We start from the raw sequence: 20,407 nt of genomic DNA, 5'->3' as shown, positions 1-20,407 counted from the left end.
CTAGAGCCATTGACAGTTTAACATTTACAATGCTCACATACAAAAATGAATTTGTTCTTCAGAATATTCTAGTCTGAACTTAATAGTAGGGAGCTTCTTATACAATTCTGTTGCCATGGTACCCAGATCAGTCTAAGGAAAAAAAATATCATTGACAGACCTCAAATATTGTTTAATATATCTGGTGAACTTGTTATTTAAAATAAAATTAGTTTCCATGTCCACCATAAAAGATTGTGCTCAGTTAGCATTCTTGCTGAACCTCTGGATTTGTAGAAGAAGAAAAAAATCCTTCTCAAAACAAAAGTAGTTTGAAATCCACAAAAAAACATGAAGAAATTAAAACATTTCGTATTTTACCCTGTTTTGTGCACTAACCTATTCCTTATACACTCCATAACCTTTGTGTACAATGATAGTGCATTCAAGCAACATATAAATGTAAACTTTGAGTTTTCAGTGATATCAGCCAATTAAATATTTGTACTTAATTACAGCTACAACAAGTCATCTAAATAAATCAACATGGGTCGTAACATTGCAGCTCTCCTTGATATAATTGGTCTCCCTATTTAAGGATTTATGGGCCTTGTGGAGCAGGGACATAACTTGGGAACTTATTTACCAAGAATGTATCAGGTGTAAGTTAGTTAGTAGCATCTGATGGGAAGGAATGGTAATGCTTGCTTACCGATAACTGCTTTTCATCTTGTGATTTACTAATCATTACTGTTTTCCATGCTTATCGGACCTTTTTATTACCAATCCTGTGTCATTTTCTAACATTTTAACACCACAAAATGTATGTTAAATTCAAATGTGTATTGGAGCAGTCAGAAAAACTTTTGCAAACTTTATGCAATATACTTTTGGTGAAATACTCAATAGAAGAGTTAACAATAAAAGGACCAAAAAAACTTTCTTTAGCTGCTAAACTGACAATGAAGGTCTACAGGTTTCAGACACGGTTGTATTAACAGAATGAGTACAATCAAGTACATTTTATAAAACTCCACTTGAAATTAATTACAGAATGAAATGTAGGAGCAAAACGTTAAGGTTATAAATCACATTAAAAATACTCATGGGTGTTTGAGTATCACGTAAGTAGGTGAGTTTGTTGACCAACTGTCGACTGTTTATGCGTCTCCTATTCCAGGTCAGAGAAAGCGTCTTAGTTGACACTGGTATCTCCATTTCTGTCATTTGGTATTTTTGGTGGAGGGACTTAGATTGTGTCTTACTGTACTAAGTCTTTCATCTACGATGGGTAATAAAGTTTACTAATGATGGGGTGTCCACCTCCTAGGGGTGAAAGCAAAAAAGAGGAGTTAAGCATATTTTAACATGTGATCAGTACCATAATTACCTACAATTTGTAATGCAACTATGGAACTTTTTTAAATATGCCTCCCAAATGTCTTAATAAGCAAATCAGAGTTTATATGTTTTTCAAGGTGTACATTCCAACTTTTTGGCTTATGTAAAACCGGGATATCACTGTTCTTTATACATTTATGGACTGTAGTATCATGAGAAATATCTCCACTCTGGTGATGGGTGTCTTTAGTGTTACTGATCAACAAATGATATTATAAATAAAAAATATGCAATTAAATGGAATTGTTTATTTGTTTCTTGTACTGTTTCTTCAGAATGCAGCTATTCTATTTAGCGATCATGCACCCAACTTTATTCTTGTTTTCAAATTATTCAATTTGCTTTGTCATCATGTCTTTACTCTTTCTGCCTACTAGGAACTGGTAACATTGAGTCCAAGCAAAGCAGCCGACTTGGTTTGCACCCACTTTAATGAACAGCTGGACGACGTCATTGCAAAGCTTCAGGTATTGTATATGATCACGTGTTATACTTTGCATTGTGTCTTCTCACCTCTAGGACTACTATTGTATTTCGGGACACCTATCTGACATAATTTAGCCAATAGAAATTTTACATGATACTGCATAGCTCCATTGTATTACTTATAAGGGCAATTGCTGCTGTCAGTTTACCCAGGCCCAGATTTGTTGAAATGCCCCATAGCCAATGGCTTACACCAGTAATAGCCAAACTAATATACTTCAAGTGCCGCATTTGGCTTTAACAGGTCACCTGTTGCCCACGACTAGCTTAGACTGTAAGATTGCTACTAAAGTTCATTTGGCAGTTTATTACTCAATATAATTTTTATACTTTCTTGTTTTGGATGTACTTGTGCTTTGATTGAGGCATACATGCCAACTAGCATAAAGATTCAGTTTAACTAGAACACATTTATTTTTCATACAGATGGGATGTGGGGGGAGTTGGTGCCATAAGCCCCTGCATTGTTAGGGAGTGGAGATTGTGCTGAAAAAATATACATTAGACTAGTTCTTCTTCCTCCAGAATAAATATGAAAACAATACAACAGTAGATCCAAAACAGTGAATATAGAGCATTTTACAACAAATGTATGATAAGGCATGACAGGAACAATAAAGAAAAATGGAAGTGAACAAGAACATGATTTATTTCAACAAAAAAGGATTCGATGAGCAGGTGGTTTTACTGGACAAGTAGAAAGAGTACAATCTTCTGTTTGTCTTATATTAGAGAGAAGAAGAGGGTGCTTAGCAGTATTGCGTATATGGGAGGGCAGTGCTCTTGGCTTAATGGAGAGACTTGTGTACAGAGCGACTTCTCACCGCACCTAGGTTAGAAAGGGGAACCTGGGCAGAGGAGAAGGGCTGGCATCTATGTTCTACAAAGAGGCTCCATGCATTAATTTGTGTATTTTATATCTATTTTTGTGTGCTTAAGAAGACACACAAAAACAGTATGTCCAAGCCCTTATTTGGAATCTCTGAACCTGATGTTCTTTAGCTCTGATGATAATCTCATTACCAAATGTCAGTGACATAACATTGCTTCCAAAGGTGCAAGGAATATATGCTGTAACTGATTGGCAAGCTTCTTAAAGCTAATAAAAAACCTGTCTGAGCAAGTACGTTTGCCTAAAGGGGGCTTCTTAAGTGCTTTACTTTGGCCTGCATTTATAGTCGGCAGAACTGTTTAATTTACATAGTGACATATTCGTCATCATTATCTCTGCCTTCTGGGCTCCAACTATTTAAGATCCAGTAGAACTTATGAAACACTGAAGCAATATCTTTGGATGTATTTACCATTTGACCTGCATGTGTTTTTATAAGGGAAGTGTTTGAGGCCAGTTGTCTCTGCTTCAAAGCCCTGCCTAACTTTAAGGCCCTGCTACTAATCTCGTACAGGTTACTCTTAGGGGGAGATTCAATTCAATACAATGTGTCTCCCGAAAAGTCTACGGAGATGCACCGAGGCCACACAGAGAGGGACGCCTGCCTCCTATGAAGCGGTCGTCTGTTTGTCAAGTGACCAAACGTATTATTCTAGGCCACCTGAAATAGTGTCCTGCATACGCATGTCCTGTTGCCAGGCAATGGGACGTTATTCCTGGACCTGGTGGCGACAGCTTGCGTCACTGCCTCTATTAATTATGTGGCCCTTCTCCTCTACTTATACTCAGCTCTGCCACCTCTAGGGTTCCAGAGTATTGGGTCCCCCTACTCCAGTGATTTCTGTTGTTTTCTGCATACTGATTCCTGTGTTTGAGCTTGGCTACCTGACAATCGGCTCTCCCTTGCATCTTTTCCATCTGAACGTTACCGACTTGGCCTGCCACACCCCTGTGTGTGTTCCTGTCTGCATGGTTTGGCCTGGATCACCTGACCATCCTATTCCAGCTGTTGCTTCGCTGGTAACTTGCTTGCGGTGGAGAAGACCCGGAGGTGCATTAGACTCCACACCTCACTGTAGAGTTGTGTCAATACCAGTAAGCAGCCATCTTGGTTCCCGATTGTGTGACAGTGGTGTTGTCTGGCGGAACATTGCGTTGAATTGAATCTCTCCATTAAACAGTATCTCCTGGACCATTGGTCTACAGGGGTGTCTAGCTTTTTTCTAGTCTCCTTATGTTTCAGTCGAATTTATTCACTATTTGTTTATGGGGTATTTGTCAGGGACTTGATCATGATAATCAATAATGGCATTTGATCTATAAATCTTGAACCATACTCTATTAGAACCCCCCTGTCTAATTATGCACTTCTGCATTTACAAAACTAACATGGTTTCTGAAGAGTCATGAGTATGAAAGGGAATATAATTATGGATAGCTGTTTGGACATCTCCCTATACATGCTATCTTGCAACAAAGTTTCCATATCCATTTAAATCTTGATACCCCCAATAGGACAAGTAAATCTGGAGCACGATTGGATCAAAGAAAATGACCAGTTGTCCTACTTGCCATGACAGAACATGATGTGCGACCATGAAATAATCAATGTGACATAGTTGTTATACACCTGAGAGTAATATATATAATCCCTAATGGTGAGGAGCAGGATCCTACAGCCATCTACTAATTGTAGCTCATGAACAGTTTCTTAAACCTTCTGAGAGCCTGGTAATTAACAGGTAATTGCACAAGGACAAAAAAGAAAAAAAAGCATGAGCGCCAAACCTAAAGTAAATCTGGAATAGTAATGTTTACAAAAATGTAATTAATTAAAAATATTTTATTTTTCATATTTTTTATAAACATTACTATTCCAGATATACATTAGGCTTTGCGCTGTTGTTTTTAATTTTTGGTGTACAATACTAGAGGTCAGCAAACTCTTTATTGCAAGCTACCGGCTAGTTTGATCATATTTTGAGCCCCCATTCTTTCTGTTAAATGCACAAGGAGCTATCTGCTAGAGACACATTTAATCCATCCCTTTAGATTAGAAAACCTTCATAAAAATCAGTTATGATTTTAATAAAACTGAGTCAGATATCTGACCCTGATTTGGCAGATACATGTTTGCTATTGTATATAGACAATTTGATTGCTATATATCAGGGTCACTGTTAGTGTCAATGACAGTAGGGTAAATATTTATGAAGGTTGTTGTCTGCACCTTTTACACTTGCTCCTAAGCCAGCAAAGGAAATACTTTTATGTAGTATTTGGGAGTGTTGGACAGGTTCATTGAGGCTATTGATTTAAAAAACAAAACAAAATGCAGTTTCAGTCATATTGATGAAGCAGCATAGTTACCATTATGACTTGCACATTTGTGTCACTTTTTGAAGAAACAACACAGGGAACAAAGTGGGGGTATAGCCTTATTGGGTAAACATTCCAAAAATATAATCAAAAGAGGCTAGCTTGAATGGGGTGAAAAGAATATCCTTCAAGAAAAGACTTCTTAAACACCTTTTCAAACCTCTGTGGGTTTGAGGAAATATTTAATTGGGGGAGCACATGAAACAGGAGGCTCTGAGACCACATAAGCAATTTAGAATAAACCACATCAAGGCCACGGCTTCCTGTAAGTTAGTCTCTGGAAACATATAATGAAATTTAATATGCAAACATACATAATACATAGTAAACGCCCGTGTCTAGTCCACTTCATGCTATTAGCCACTATGATACCACTCTGGCCTGTTCTCAGGAGTAACCTCCTTAGCAAAAAGAGTCATGTGTTACATCAGGCAACTCCCAACATCTTGATTAAAAATACTTCTGGCACCTCCTCAGCCCTCCAAAGTGGTAGTAACCTAGTTTTTTATTGGCAAAGCCTTCCAGAGTCCAAAATAAGCATACTCTCCAGGTGTATTATTTTTTTTTTCTATCTAAGTAAATAACTGACAGTTGAAGAGACCAGTAAGCAGGGTTCCTTGCATAGTGCGAGAGCTTGGGTACTGTATATGATGCAAACATGGGCAGCAAAATGTTGGGTGCAGAATAATTGGTACCTTGAAAACAAGTCTGAATAAATACCTTCGTATATGTTACTCATAAATGTGGATCAAAGAAGATAGAACAGGAGAGCTTACATCACGTATATATCATCACTTGGTGAAGGATGCTCAGTTGAGCAAGGATCAGCATGCTCCCCATTAGGGTTGCAGGTAGTGGTGCAAGGAGTCTTTCTCTGTTCTCTGTCTACCCTTGGGGGACAATGGTATAGAGTAGTGGAGAGGCGATCTGGCACTTTGAAAAGTTAGTTCACTAATATGAGGAGAATATTAAACATTGAGATACACACTGCTAGTTCCATACCCCTGCTGCTAGTATCGCTAGACGCTGAAAAGGCAATCAATAGGATCCATTTGAAATATATGTTCGCTGTTCTAACCAAATTTGGGTTCAGTGGATTTTTTCTTCAAGCCATCTTTAATCTGTACACTACTCCTTCAGCCTGGGTCTTCAGCAATGGGTTCCTCTCCTCTTCCTTTCAGATCACTAATGGCACTAGACAGGGCTGTCCCCTCTCCCCATTAATCTTTGCACTGGCTATGGAACCTCTGGCCACCAAGATTAGAATGACTGCTGTTGTTAGATGGTCTACTATTGGTACCACTCACCACAAAATCTGCCTCTTTGCGGATGACGTTCTCCTATTTGTCACAAAACCAGAGTTTTCCTTACCTGCATTATCCCAAATTCTACAGGATTATTTAGAGGTCTATTATTATAAATTCAACACCTCTAAATCAGATCCACTAGGGGTGGGCCTCACACAGGACTCTTTTTAAGCTCCCTAAAGTCACTATATAAATTCCAATGGTGCCTTACTTCTATGACATGCCTAGGCATATGTATCCCCCTGAATGCTTTTTCAGTCATTGAGTGCAATTGCCAACCACTGCTAAGACAGTTTGACACACTCACTAAAACCTGGGCAAACTATGAAATCTCTTGGCTGGGGAGAGTGGCTGATTATGATGTGCTTCCAAAGATCCTGTATTTGTTCCGCTGTATCCCCTACCTGGTTCCAGAGTCTCTCCTCAGTAAATTCAATACTATAGCATTTCACTTTATCTGGCGTAATAAACGCCCTAGGCTTTCTAGTGATCGAATGTTCTACTCTAATGTTCTAGAGGTGGTCCCTTCCCCTCTCAAATCTTGGGTTTCCATTCAGCACCACAATTCTTCCCCATTCCCGTTGGCAGACCTCCTTTGGTTAGATAAGCCTAACAGAACAGTTTTTGTAACTACCCTTCGTAATATCAAGCACTATCTCATTGTTTGGGATAAGATGATGCTCTTATCACCAGATTCTCTTCTCCTCTCCCCTCCTCTAACCTCTCTACCATTGCCCTGTCACAACTGATCCCAGATCTCTGGCTTGATTTTTGGCATTGACAAGGAGCTGGACGGATGCAGGATCTTCTGGAAAGCAGTTCACTACCTCCCTTTTCACACCTACAAGCTAAGTCCGACATACCAGCCCGAGATTTTTATAAATATTAGTTTATGGGAGAAAAGTACTTTGTGCCATTTCTTCTGAGCGTTCTCACCCGTAATTGCAGCTTTGGGATGTCCCCATATTCCCTGGTGTGCTCCAAGGGAGGATAGAGAAAATCTGTTTCTCTTAGTCCATTGGGGGACAACGGGGGCCCACTCTTGACACTTTGATTTCTACTTTTGTATGACATGTTCTCTTTTTTTGTTCAATAGAATGTTGTTCTTATTCTTTTTCCTCTCTATTGTCTCCTTTTCTGTATGGCTTGGTGAAACTTGTCCAGAGACCGGAGGGGTGGCAGTGGAGGTACCTTCACTGCACCTCTGATCTTCCGCTCTAGGCAGCACACAGTCATCTGTGCTATATGCTGCCATTCAAACAAGAACCGCCGGTCCCTTGAGTGATAGCCGCAGATACAGCTCTGCGAGCTGACGATACAGCTGTCATTTGACAGGAGGTAGAAGCCTCCGATTTAAAATAAAAATCAATGAAATTAAAATAAAAGTGAACAGAGCTGCTCTACAGCCCTAAAATATCCCAATTCGCTAGGCAAGTAAACTAAACTGAGGCTATGCAGTAAGAGGGGTATAGAGAGAGGAGCCAGGGTTAGTGAACTACCTTCTTAAAGTGCCAGATCGCCTCTCCACTACTATATAATCCAATGTCCCTGGTGTCCCCCAATGGACTAAAATAAACTAATTTTACGTAAGTACAAAAATCCAATTTTTTCCATCTGTCCATTTGAAGGAGATGTTCCAGCAGGTGGACTGTGAAACCTGGACTGGAGTCTGCAGCAAATTAAACAGTAAAAGTAGAGTCTGAAGGTCTTATTGGGATCTTACAATCACTGACCACCTGCCTTCCTCACCATAAGCTGGAAGGGATAGTCCCAAATTTAGGAGATTTCATATTCATGCAGTCTCTCCAAGAAAAAACTTCAATGTATGTCACATCTGGAGCATGTGTCTGGTGAGGACAGGCAGCTACTATATTTGACCACCATCAAAGTCTGATTATTTTTTTTGTAAGCAGATGTTTTGTATGATCTCTTCCTTTATAGAATAGAAATTGATGCAGTATATGAAATCTTAGAGCTTGTTCCAGTCAGTGCTTTAGAGCTCAATGTGTGATGCACTGTTTTTATAACTGTTGGGATCTTAGACCAGACATCTTGCTTAGTTATTGTTAATATCCTACTTGGGGAAACCCATGCTGGCTGACATAATTGTCAGGCATTGCAGATCCTAATTGTAAGTTCAATAATTCTAATATACGGACTGTGACCTATGAACAAGAGCACACTCCCCATCCATGCCTAGCCATGTCCCCCTTTCTTTAATTATGAAGAAACGTCTTTTTCCCTAGGCAATTAATATACTAATGTACACTAGCATAGCAAACTTTTCAGACTTGACTGTAAACTACACATTCTTGATAGAAAATAAATAGTAAACTATGCATTGTGTCAATCTGCAAATAAGGATAAACCATGGGAATTTAGAATAGAAGCTTTACATGGCAGGGACTGGGTGATTACATATTCTCTGTACATTACAAATCAATGCTAGTTGAAAAAAAAAGAGATAATATAGAAATAAAAAATGCACACTTGCCATGCAGGGACCATCACTAAAAACCTGGGTAGCAAAGTAATGGACCAGTATTTGTTATGAAAATTCCATGTGTACACTTGAAGATTAATGTCCTGATCAAATGGAACATACTAAAGGTTTTGTTGACTTTTTACATATACACAGTTTTCTGAATATACAGCTTCCCATAGATCATTTTGAGAATAGGACATTTGCTAGCTTTTAAATGGCACTGATACCAAAGCATGCCCAGCATATTCTGCCTTGCGTTTGATGAAAGATGAAAGCCGAGAGATGTATTTACCAGCCTGTGCTTCCTGTCTTTACTCGCGTACCTCTAACCGTTTCAATTCAATCATCTCTGCTGGCAGACACTTAATGAGTTCATTAGCACATTTTTAACAAAGCCAGGTTTCCATCTTCCTGACCTTCACCACACAATTTCTTTTAAATCACTTGTCTCTGTAACTTGCCATCTAAGTGGTCATCCTTCTGTTCCAGCCTCGAGCCAGGTTCATTCTTTGCTTTTCTGCAGACTCCTTTGACAGAGAAATAGAGGATTTTTTTTATTTAGCATAAAAACAAAACGTGTTATTAACTTTCAGATATGTAAAACCGAAAAACAGATAAAAGGAACTCTGTAATTCTTTGGACTTTGATGACATGATCATTAACCCCTATGCTGCACAGAATTAGGATACTGGTACATTTTTTTTAATAAGTTTATAATTAGATTGTAAAGGTTTCATAAGTAAGTAAATATGACAAACCTCAGTCTCTAGAATAATCATGTTGTTTCCCATCTCGCATGACTTTTAATTATACAGCTGTGTTTTTATAGCAGTGCATCTGGTAAATATAATTTTTAGCTGTACTTTTTTTTTTTTTTACATAATCGTCTGAGATCTTTCCTGACTTTAAGAGTGTACTTGTGCAATTTTATGCCCCATGCCAATATACCTGAACATTTTTCTTTCTTTCACTGTAGGCTGTAATAAAACTTACACTATGTTTTAATTGCAGGATTCATTATTGCTTTTCCATTTTCTTAGAAGTCTCCTAGATCCAAGGTTTGTAGTATTTGTATGTCACATCTAATTAATATAACAAGTCTATAAACCATGTATTGGTGTACAGTGCTGTCATTTTTTGAGTGGACAACTATAAACATACATGTATGTTGACAGATATACAGACCAACAGGGTGAATCAGTATTCTCACTTAATTATCATTGCTAAAGGACCCCTTAGTCTATGTATAATATGAAAAAGACATTGTGGAATATTCACAAATGTAAATTTAAAAGTTCCTATACCTTGATAGGAGCTAAAATCAGGCTTGGTAAACATGTGGCTGTCCAGCTATTGTATAAGTTGTAGTTATACAACGATTGGAGAGCCACTTGTGCTATAGATACATGACATTATAGGTATTCTAGTTATTTAGATCACAACAACCTATTATGTATACTGTTGCCAGATATTTTAAGGTATTAAAAGGCTTTATGTAATGTTTTTCAGTAAGGCTACAGACAGGAACTAAAGTGTTGCTTTTTTATGCCAACTTGTGCTTTGTTTTTTTTGCGTTGTTTTTATTAAAATTAAGGACACATTGATAGTGTTTGCTTTACAGTATAACCACAGGTAGTTATAAGGAACACCATAGACTTAGAGAAGGCGTGTAAACATATTACAGACTCACACAGACATGTGAACAGAAGTATTAAAATGGCAAGCAGGGAGCCTGAGAGCAAGGCAGTACTCGGGGAATAGAGGACATGGATATTTTTGGAGTGCAAACTCAGAGAGGAAGACAGAGAAAAAAAAGCTAATATAAAGACTGAAGAAGAGATACATTGATGGGGACATTATTGAAAACTGGTGCACAGTAAAAAGAGGATGGGACCTATAGTAATCAATCAGATTGTACTTATTTTTTTATGTTTAGAATTTGCAGCATCTTTTTCCTATACTCCAGTTTTCATGTCCCCATGAGAATTCTGTCTGTAAAGCCATATTTAGAGTGCAGTATGAACATGGACTATATAAGTTGATCTTGGTTGTACAGTCCACATTATATGGCTTAGATATTGCTCACTAGATTTTATATGCATAACATTGCTTCTGTTGTTTCCTTCCAGGATCCCAGTAACTCTTAGGGGTATTCAATTGTTAGCGAGATCGCTGAAATACTCGCGCTCCAAAAATATTACCGTTAATACGGTAATATCTCGCTGCATTTCAGCTCGCAGCTCCCTGAGCTGCGAGCTGAAATCCAGCGAGTAAATTACCATATTAACGATATTTACGCGCAATATTACCGTGTTACCGGTAATATTTTTGGGGCGCGAGTATTTCAGCGATCTCGCTAACAATTGAATACCCCTACAAATTAATAACATGGTATAAAGAGCAATGATCTATTTAACCCACAGCAACCTAGCAGCTATTAGCAGTCTAGTGCAATTATAGCATTGAAAGGTAATATTTGATTGGTGTCTGTGGGTTACAGTATATGAGATCTGCTTGCGCTATTTTATTAAATTAGCCACTTTATCTGATCCATATTTCTCCTCTTTTACCTCATTAACTTCATCAGCTTTAAGCTAGCCACATCCTTTATTTATTAACGGTTATTTATATAGCTTTTACGTATTACAAAGTGCTTTATAAAAAGTATTTCATCATTTACATCAGTTCCTGCCCCAGTGGAGTATACAATCTATATTCCCTAACACACACACACCGACGCACACAGGGTTAGTTTTGTCAATATCCAATTAACATACCAGTATGTCTTTGGAGTATGGGAAGATACTAGAACTGTCAGAAGAATCCCATGCAAACACTGGGAGAACGTATAAACTATAACATATGAGTTGTACACCTCTCAGCTAGAAAAGGGATCACTGGCTTGATCAAGTATAGTTATGAGTAGTTTGTAAATGCTGGCTAAGAGTGAATTGTTACCTCATGTCATCCTCTCCATTGCTGTTTATCTTGTTAGGGATGGAGCTCAGCTGAGCCCAGAGCAGTTGCAGAATCAGCCTCACATCACAGAGCTTTTTATAGACCTTATGTGTCAGCATGACCCTGGTCAAGTGACTCCCATGCTGCAGATCCTGGAACATTACAGATTAGAAGAGTCTATTCAGGTGAGGACACCTTCCTTCTTCTACCTTCATCACTTCATGGGGGAGGAGACACCACAGCTTTCACTCTGTGTAAAATAATCATAGGTTAATACTTAAAGCACTTTATATTTGGCCAGGTTATGATATTTCCTCTGATATTACATATAATCATAATTATGCATGAAAGATAATGTAATTATTAGTCCTTGGATTACCTGTACTGATAAATTGTGCTGTTTATCTAGCATATACCTTCTGTTTTTGCAGATTGCACAGAAGCACAATAACCATGAAACCTTAGCTTATCTCTTGGAGAAGAAGGGGGATATCCAGGCAGCTTTTCAAGTCATGCTCACGGTAATGTAGCTAGCTTTGCACTATGTGATGTGCTGCTCCAACAAAGATGGGTATCCATAATATATATTAGCTCTTAAAGCCTGTACAACTGTCCTTCCGTACATGGGATTGTGCATCATTATATAGGGGCAGATTCAATTCAGCACAAGGTGCCGCTGAACATCGCCTCATTGTTCAGATGCGCCTATTGCAGGCTGTTATGGTAAGAAATCGTCACTCAGTTTTTGTGAGACACAAAAAAAAAATGAACGGAAATTTCTGTAAAAACTCAGATGCAGGGAGACTCCGCAGACTGTTCCGGAGACGCATCGCATCACCTCACAATGAATTAAATGCCCCATATGGAGTGAATATACTACGGTCTAGCATCATGAAAGGTGTGGATGCACAAACTTTACTAACAGGGTAAAGGAGCAACAATAGTTGCAGAGTTGCTATTATTCAATATAATGCACATTTCTGTTTTTCAGTCTATTGCTATTATCTTCCTCAATGTGCAACTTGCCATGGAGTTATTTACCAGCTCTTAGTAACACTGGATCACCTTCCTTGGATTACGTTACTTAAATTCGTATACCAGGATGGTGCCCAGAGGCAAAATTGTTAAAATCCTAATTTAGGGTCTGTTCACACTATATATTTGTATTTGTAAAGCACAGTGAACTAGGGATAGTTTAAATCATAGAACTTGCCTATTCTCTTGAATAGCTAGAATGCCAAATTTTACTTTCTCATTCATCCTATTTGGGGGGCACTCCTACCATGGGTGGACTGTGAGAGTTGATACATAAGTTAATAAATTTGTTTATACTTGGTGACTGAACTCAGCCTCCCTGCAACCCCTCCTAGCCTCAGTGTATTTTAGGTGCCCAAAGAGTTGAACTTACTGTGGCTGCAATGCAGCTATCTTTTGCTGATATTAGATTTATTTTATTTTATTATCTCTTTTCTTAAACATAGAACTAAACGGTGAGTAATGGAAAGTATTCCATTACCATGTCCCAGCTTCCACAGAAGGCACGCAGGACGCGCTATACAGAAAATGCTATTGCAGTTACAAGTAGTGACAACGGTTTTCTATCTGACCGCTGTCACTCAGAAGCGCAGTAGATGTCCGACGCTGCCATTGGGCAGAGAGCGATGGCCACTAAAACTGCGGCCGGACATTTCCAATTGAGATCATGCTTTTCCCTCACAGATGCGGAACGGTGGTAGTCAGCATATCGATGCTGACTTCACCGACAACACTTACCCCGACATCTTCAGTGCGGGTGGCTGCTTCCCGACAAGGATCCATGACGACTGTACTGTGAAGCGACTTCAGCCAGTCACTATTAAGGAAGACGCCGGCGGGACTTGATGACGTCAGTGAACACTGTACAGTTTTTTCTAAACTACATTGTATATAGCCGCATACTTACATTACCCCCTAAAGAGCAGCATTAACAGCGTCGCCTATGTCACTGACATCAAGTCCCGCCGGCGTCTTCCTTCATTGTCATTCCTCTCAAGTTTTGGATACTATAAGTACCGCCCTCCACGGGGATCTGGCGCCATTTCACAGAGAGACACAGAAGGGGTAGCAGAGTTTTTGGCAGCCTCCAGTGCAGTTGGGCAGCGTCATTAGTGAAAGAGAAAGAGGAGGGGTGGCAGTGTTCTTCAAAGTTTCCAGTGACATTGTACTGTGCCATAGCTCACACAGAAGCAGGAGAGGTGGCAGTGGTCAGTGCTGAAACAGAAATAATTGGGGTGGCAGTGTTCTTAAGTCTCCAGTGATATTGCTCTGTGCCATAGCTCACACAGAAACAAGAGAGCTGGCAGTGTTGTTGCCAGTCTACAGTGTACATGCCATTGCTTATTGTCAGTGCTGAAACAGATATAATAGGGGTGGCAGTGTTCTTAAATGTCTCCAGTCACATTGCTCTGTGCCATCAATATGGATTCACATCAGTCCACAAAAGACCAGGAGCACCAAGCAACTGCTGGCACCAGTCATGATGATAGTATTTCCTCTACGTCATCTGCTAAATCCTATGTTAAAGTGCATAGTGTTTTTAAGTCAGGGAAACAAAAATGTAATAAAACAGCTTTTACCTTGGTAAAGACAAAAACACCTGTAATCAAGGGAAAGTTAACTGCAGAAAAATAATAAAATTGCCAACATGCCATTCTACACGGCAGTGGCAAGGAAAGAATCAGGCCTTCGCCTTTATATATGAGTGCTAGTTCTGCAACAGTCATTGAGACATCTTCTTGAAAGGTCAGTCGTGACGATGCAAGAGCTTGTCATTCTAACTTAAAAAGTGGTGCCCAAATACTTTTAAGTATAAATGTCGAGCTGGAAGAAGACAGTAAGGCAGTAGAAGAAACTATGTTTAGATTCAGAAATGACACAAATACCTGAGGAGAGTCTATCCAGAAGTGCTATGTGTAAGCCTGACCTTTCTGCTACTGTACTCACAAGGAAGCCTCCTTTCATCATTTCTGTAGATGTGTGGATGAGCAGCCCACGTGTAGCCAGTGATACACAAATTGAGGATGCCACTTTTGAATTGCAACAGGTTGAGGGGGATATTTGTGTAGCTGACGACATCGCTAATGAGGATGTTGATGATTATGATGTTGTTTGTGCAAGTCCTGCACCATTGGAAGCATTTCTTGCCAGTGATAAGAAGAAGGCCATTGTCATGCCTGGGCATAAGACCAAAAAATCCACCTCCTTATGTGTGGAATTGTTTTTACCCAAATCCTGCCAACAGTTGTCTAGCCATTTGTAGCATTTGTAAAGCCACAGTCAGTAGAGGTAGTGACCTTACCCATCTAGGAACCTCATCCATGTTACGCCATTTGAAGTTTATGGGAAGCTTTTTTTTCTCACCTAGATCCCGGCACATGCAATCTACACCCACAACACCGTCCTTATCAATATTCTCACTAGCGAACGAAGTTAGTCCTGCATCCAAGTTGCTAAGGCTATTTGACTCCTCCACTATCCAGGATTCCTCAGAAGAATTCTTTACCGTTAGTCCCCATGCTGCTGCTGGGGGTGGATCTTCATCCTTGAAGCAGACCAAGAAGACTACTAGTAGTTTATAACAATTGACTGTTAAACAATCCTTTGCAAGAGGAAGCAAGTATGAAAGCTGTCACCCATTCGCAAAGCGGATCACAGACGCCATGGCGACTATGCTAGTATTAGATCTGCGTCCAATATCCACTATTAATAAAGCTGGTTTTAGACAGTTTAATGAGGTCTTGTGTCTCTTACCAAATTCCATCACGACACCATTTTACTAGAAAAACTATTCCTCACCTCTACCAGAAGGTTCGTAAAAATATAATTATTGGGCTACAAAATGCCATTCTCCCCACTGTACACTTAACCACAGATATGTGGACAAACTAAAGATTTTAAGACTGTGAAAGCACACTTGGATGGTGATTCGCCTTCACCAGTAGGAACAGCAGCAGCATGTAGCCAAGTACGTCACATTTTTCAGAGGCAGGCTACTCTGTGTATCACCGGCTTCACTAAGAGGCATACAGCTGACAATCTGTTAAAAAAAGCTAAGGGATGTCATTGATACATGCCTTATCCTGCTTGGACTTTCCTCAGAATATGTAATTTCTGATAACGCCACCAATATTGTGAGAGCATTACAGCTAGGTGAATTCCATTACTTTTCCTGTTTTACTCACATAATCAATTTGGTGGTGCAGAGCTGTTTGAAAAATGACAGGGACGTGCAGGAGATGCTGTGAGTGGCCCATAAAATTTCTGGACATTTCCGGCATTCTGCAACAGCATGTAGAATATTGCAGCAGCTACAAGTACAATTTAATTTGCCCTGCCACCAACTGAAGCAAGAGGTGGTAAAAAGGTGAAATGACACCCTTTATATGCTTTTGAGGATGGAGGAACAGCCACAAGCCATGACATTGGTAAAGAAAGAGGTATATATTTTAGTCCAGCGCAGTGGAGAATACTTTCCGAGTTGTGCGAGGTGCTGAAACCATTGAAAGTTGTCACCTGTGAAGTGAGTTTAGACAATGTTACCTTGAGCCAAGTGATTCCCTTAATTACACTTTAGAAAAGCAGCTTGAGAAACTGAAGGAGGAGGTGAAACAAAGCAATTAAGCCAAGTATGTCGGACTCGTAGATCAGGTACTTTATTCGCTTCGCCAGGATCCAAGAGTTATCAAAATCTTGAAATCGGATCACCACATTTTTTTGACTGTGCTTGATCCTAGGTTTAAGAGCTATGTTTTCTCTTTGCTTCCAACTGACCTTGATCTCAAGAGATGCAAGGAGCTCCTGGTGAGCAAGTTGACAGCTCAAGTGTTACGTGGCACAACAGCGTCTCTTCCTTTAGTTTCTCAGGCAACTGCTGCTAGGAAAAAACTTTCCCAAGAGACCCAGGGATGATGCAGGTGACTAGGCACAATATTTTGACATCTGGAGGTAAATGTATCAAGCTGAGAGTTTTCCGGCGGGTTTGAAAAACCAATCAAATTCTAGCTATCATTTATTTAGTACATTCTACAAAATGATGGCTAGAATCCAATTGGTTGCTATAGGCAACATCTCCACTTTTCAAACCCGCCGGAAAACTCTCAGTATGATACATTTACCCCCAGGTCTGGTCTAAAAGAATTGACCAAAAACCATGACACCTCTGCCGTAACTCCATCTGATCCTAGAGTCATGGTCAAAAGTTTTGAGAATGACAAAAATATTTTTTTTCATATAGTCTGCTGCCTCAGTTTTTATGATGGCAATTTACATATATACGCCAGAATGTCATAAAGTCCCTCTTTGCCACAACAATGAACTTTATTCCAAAAACAACATTTACACTGCATTTAAGCCATAACACATAGGGACCAGCTGACGAAGACTTTTGGAGGATGGACAGGGACAGACTGATATTGTGCAAGAGATACAGGGATTGGACTGCTAAGGACTGGGGTAAAGTAATTTTCTCTGATGAATACTCTTTCAGATTGTTTGGGGCATCTGGAAATACGCTTGTCCAGAGAAGGACAGGTGAGTGCTACCATCAGTCCTGTGTCATGCCAACAGTAAAGCATCCTGAGATCATTCATGTGCGAGGTTGCTTCTCAGCCAGGGGAAGAACTTGGTCATGAATAAAGAATGGTACCAAAACATCCTCCAAGAGCAATTTCTCTCAACCATCCAAGAACAGTTTGCTGATTAACAATGCCTTTTCCAGCATGATTGCACCTTGCCATAAGGCAAAAGTGATAACTAATTAGCTCGGGGATCAAAACATCGAAATTTTGGGTCCATGGCAAGTAAACTATCCAGACCTTAATCCTATTGAGAACTTGTGGTCAATCCTCAAGAGGCGGGTGGACAAACAAAAACCCACAAATTCTGACAAACTCCAAGCATTGATTAGGCAAGAATGGGTGGCCATTAGTCAGTATGTGGCCCAGAAGTTGATTGACAACATGCCAGGGCGATTTGCAGAGGTCTTCAAAAAGAAGCATCAACACTGCAAATATTGACTCTTTGCATAAACTTAATGTAATTGTCAATAAAAGTCTTTGACACTTATGAAATGCTTGTAATTTTACTTCGGTATTCTATAGTAACATCTGACAAAAAGGTTTAAAAACACTGAAGCAGCAGACTTTGTGAAAACCAATACTTGTGTCATCTCAAAACTTTTGGCAATGAATGTACTATTAACATGCAAAGGATGGTGGAGTATTATTTTAACGACCTCATTGAAATAGACACGTCAGACAGTCTCTTTACATATGGGGAGGAAAAACTGCAATTTGGAGACCCAAATACAAATTCGCTTTGCAATACCTAAGCTGCCCACCCTCCAGTAACATAGTAACATAGTTGATGAGGTGGAAAAAAAGACACCAGTCCATCAAGTTCAACCTATTTTAAATCTCCTGCCATCCCTCACTTGTATTTGGAATTGATCCAGATTAACCAACTGCCAATCTGTTTTAATCGGGAAATATTCCTTCAGACCCAATATTGCAGTCCTTTTTTTCCCCTGTATCCACTACTATCCTTCATTTTAATTAACGGTTGTATCTCTGGATACACTTTTCAACTAAGAATTTGTCTAATCCTTTCTTAAACATATCTATTGAATCTGCCATCACAACCTTCCCTGGCAGTGAATTCCATATCTTGATTGCCCTTACTGTAAAGAACCCCTTCCTTTTCTGGTTGTGAAACTTCCAATCCTTTAACCTTAGGGGGTGACCGCATGTCCTGTGTATAGTCCTTGAGGTAAAAAGTTCCCATGAAAGTTCTCTTTATTGACCCTTATGTATTTGTACATAGTAATCATATTTCCTCTTAGACACCTCTTTACCTAAACTGGCTAATCTTTCCTCATAACTTAATGACTCCATACCATTTATCAATTTTTGTCACCTCTTTTCTAGTTCCAATATATCTTTTTTTTTTTCTTCAAGTTTTATTTTTGAGAGGTCAATAATAAACATCAGTCCAAGATGATATCCATAACAATTAAGTCAAACAAGTTCACGGACCTATACATTTAGTGTATATCATACAAAACAGAATCATGATATTGACCAAATTTTAACTGTAGGGAGAGGAGGAAGAGGAAACAGAGAAAGGAGAAGTTGGTCAGAGAGAAATAAACCAAATAGACTTGGGGGGCGGTGTGGCAAAACCACCAATAGAAGAAAAAGAGGGGCAAAGCAGAAGAAAGGGGGAAAAAAAAAGAAAGAAGGGTAAGGCAAGGAAGAGAAGGCGGTTAACGATCGAGGAAGGATACCAAGTGGAGTGTTGTAGAGGAGTCATATGGCAAACGGAGTTTGAACTTGAAAAAATGACATCCACGGTGCCCAAATTTTGTTAAGATTTAGAAGTATTACGCAGTATGCATGTCATAAACTCCATTTTGTATGAGTGCCAGACTCTGTTGATAATTGCCTGCAAAGTAGGCACGGTGGACTGTTTCCAATTAGTGGCAATTTGACACAGCGCTGCAGAAACTATATGGCGGAACATTTTTGTTTGATGTGTAGTAGCGGAAGGAATTCCAAGTGGGAGAAGGAAAAATCTGGGAGAGATTGGGATGTCAACCTGCAGAATCTGAGATGCGAAGTCCCTTAATTCCAACCAGAATGGGGCAAGCTTGGGGCACTCCCACCAGATATGGAGGAAGGATCCTTCCGACAAACATCCTCTCCAACATGAGTTGGATGTGTCCGGAAAGATTTTTTGGAATTTGGTTGGGACCAAGTACCATCGATAAAGCTTGAAGCTTATAGGCGTTTTCTTTCAGCTTTGCACAGATTTAGCTAGAGGCCGTGTTAGACTTTATTTCATCCCAATCCTCTCTATCCAAGGGGCCTCCCAAATCCTCCTCCCAGGCTCACTCATAGGAATCTTGGATGTCTGAGTCAGGGACTCTCAGTTCCCAGTATAATTGGGATATAAGGCCATTTGTAGAGGATCGCCGGAGAAAAAGTGACTTGAATGAGGTCATTGGCCTGATTCTCAAAGTTAATTTAGTGGTAGAGTGAAAATTTCTTAGTTGTAGGTATTGAAAAAAGAAGGTGCTGGGAATATAAAATTTGATTTTTATGTCTGCGAATAAGGGAAAAGAAGCGTCGTAGTGATATCATTAAGATAATAAACATCATTCCTTTTCCAAAATTCAAAGGATGAAGCTATATGACCTGGTGTAAAATATGGGTTGTCAAAGAGAGGGACAATTGGACTAGGAGCCAGGGTGAGATTAAACTTTATGTTTGCACGATCCCAAATTAAAAGTGAATGCGATACAATTGGATGATAAATAGCGGACCGAGGACGTTTAGTGCGAGGGAGCCACAGGAGAGAGGAGGCGGAAAAAATACCCAGGCTTTCAGCCTCAATCGAGACCCAAACTCTGGAAGAGCCTGAGGAATTTCACGAAATACATTGGGCAAGTTGTGCTGCCAAAAAATAGTTTCTAAAGTTGGGGAC

At 39.6% G+C, this 20,407-nt stretch overlaps 1 protein-coding gene and 1 long non-coding RNA gene across 4 annotated transcripts in view; one reads left to right on the top strand and one right to left on the bottom strand.

Annotated features, from left to right (window-relative positions):
- VPS8 (VPS8 subunit of CORVET complex) overlaps positions 1 to 20,407 on the top strand; it is a 361,642-nt gene that overhangs the window by 275,962 nt on the left and 65,273 nt on the right. For all 3 annotated transcript variants that reach the window (XM_075180095.1, XM_075180094.1, XM_075180096.1), the window contains 4 exons: positions 1,758 to 1,847; positions 9,941 to 9,987; positions 11,925 to 12,072; positions 12,319 to 12,408. In XM_075180095.1, coding sequence (XP_075036196.1) covers positions 1,758 to 1,847; positions 9,941 to 9,987; positions 11,925 to 12,072; positions 12,319 to 12,408 — 375 coding nt within the window. The remainder of the gene's footprint in view (positions 1 to 1,757; positions 1,848 to 9,940; positions 9,988 to 11,924; positions 12,073 to 12,318; positions 12,409 to 20,407) is intronic.
- Positions 911 to 12,037, bottom strand: LOC142097876 (uncharacterized). The gene is made up of 3 exons (XR_012678270.1): positions 11,888 to 12,037; positions 9,391 to 9,456; positions 911 to 1,305 (listed from the first exon to the last, which is right to left on the bottom strand). It is a non-coding gene; the product is annotated as an uncharacterized LOC142097876 (long non-coding RNA).

Source organism: Mixophyes fleayi, chromosome 7 (assembly GCF_038048845.1).
Source record: "Mixophyes fleayi isolate aMixFle1 chromosome 7, aMixFle1.hap1, whole genome shotgun sequence".
Classification (NCBI taxonomy): domain Eukaryota; kingdom Metazoa; phylum Chordata; class Amphibia; order Anura; family Limnodynastidae; genus Mixophyes; species Mixophyes fleayi.
Note: the sequence above shows the minus strand (reverse complement) of the source record. Positions and strands in the feature narration are given on the sequence as shown.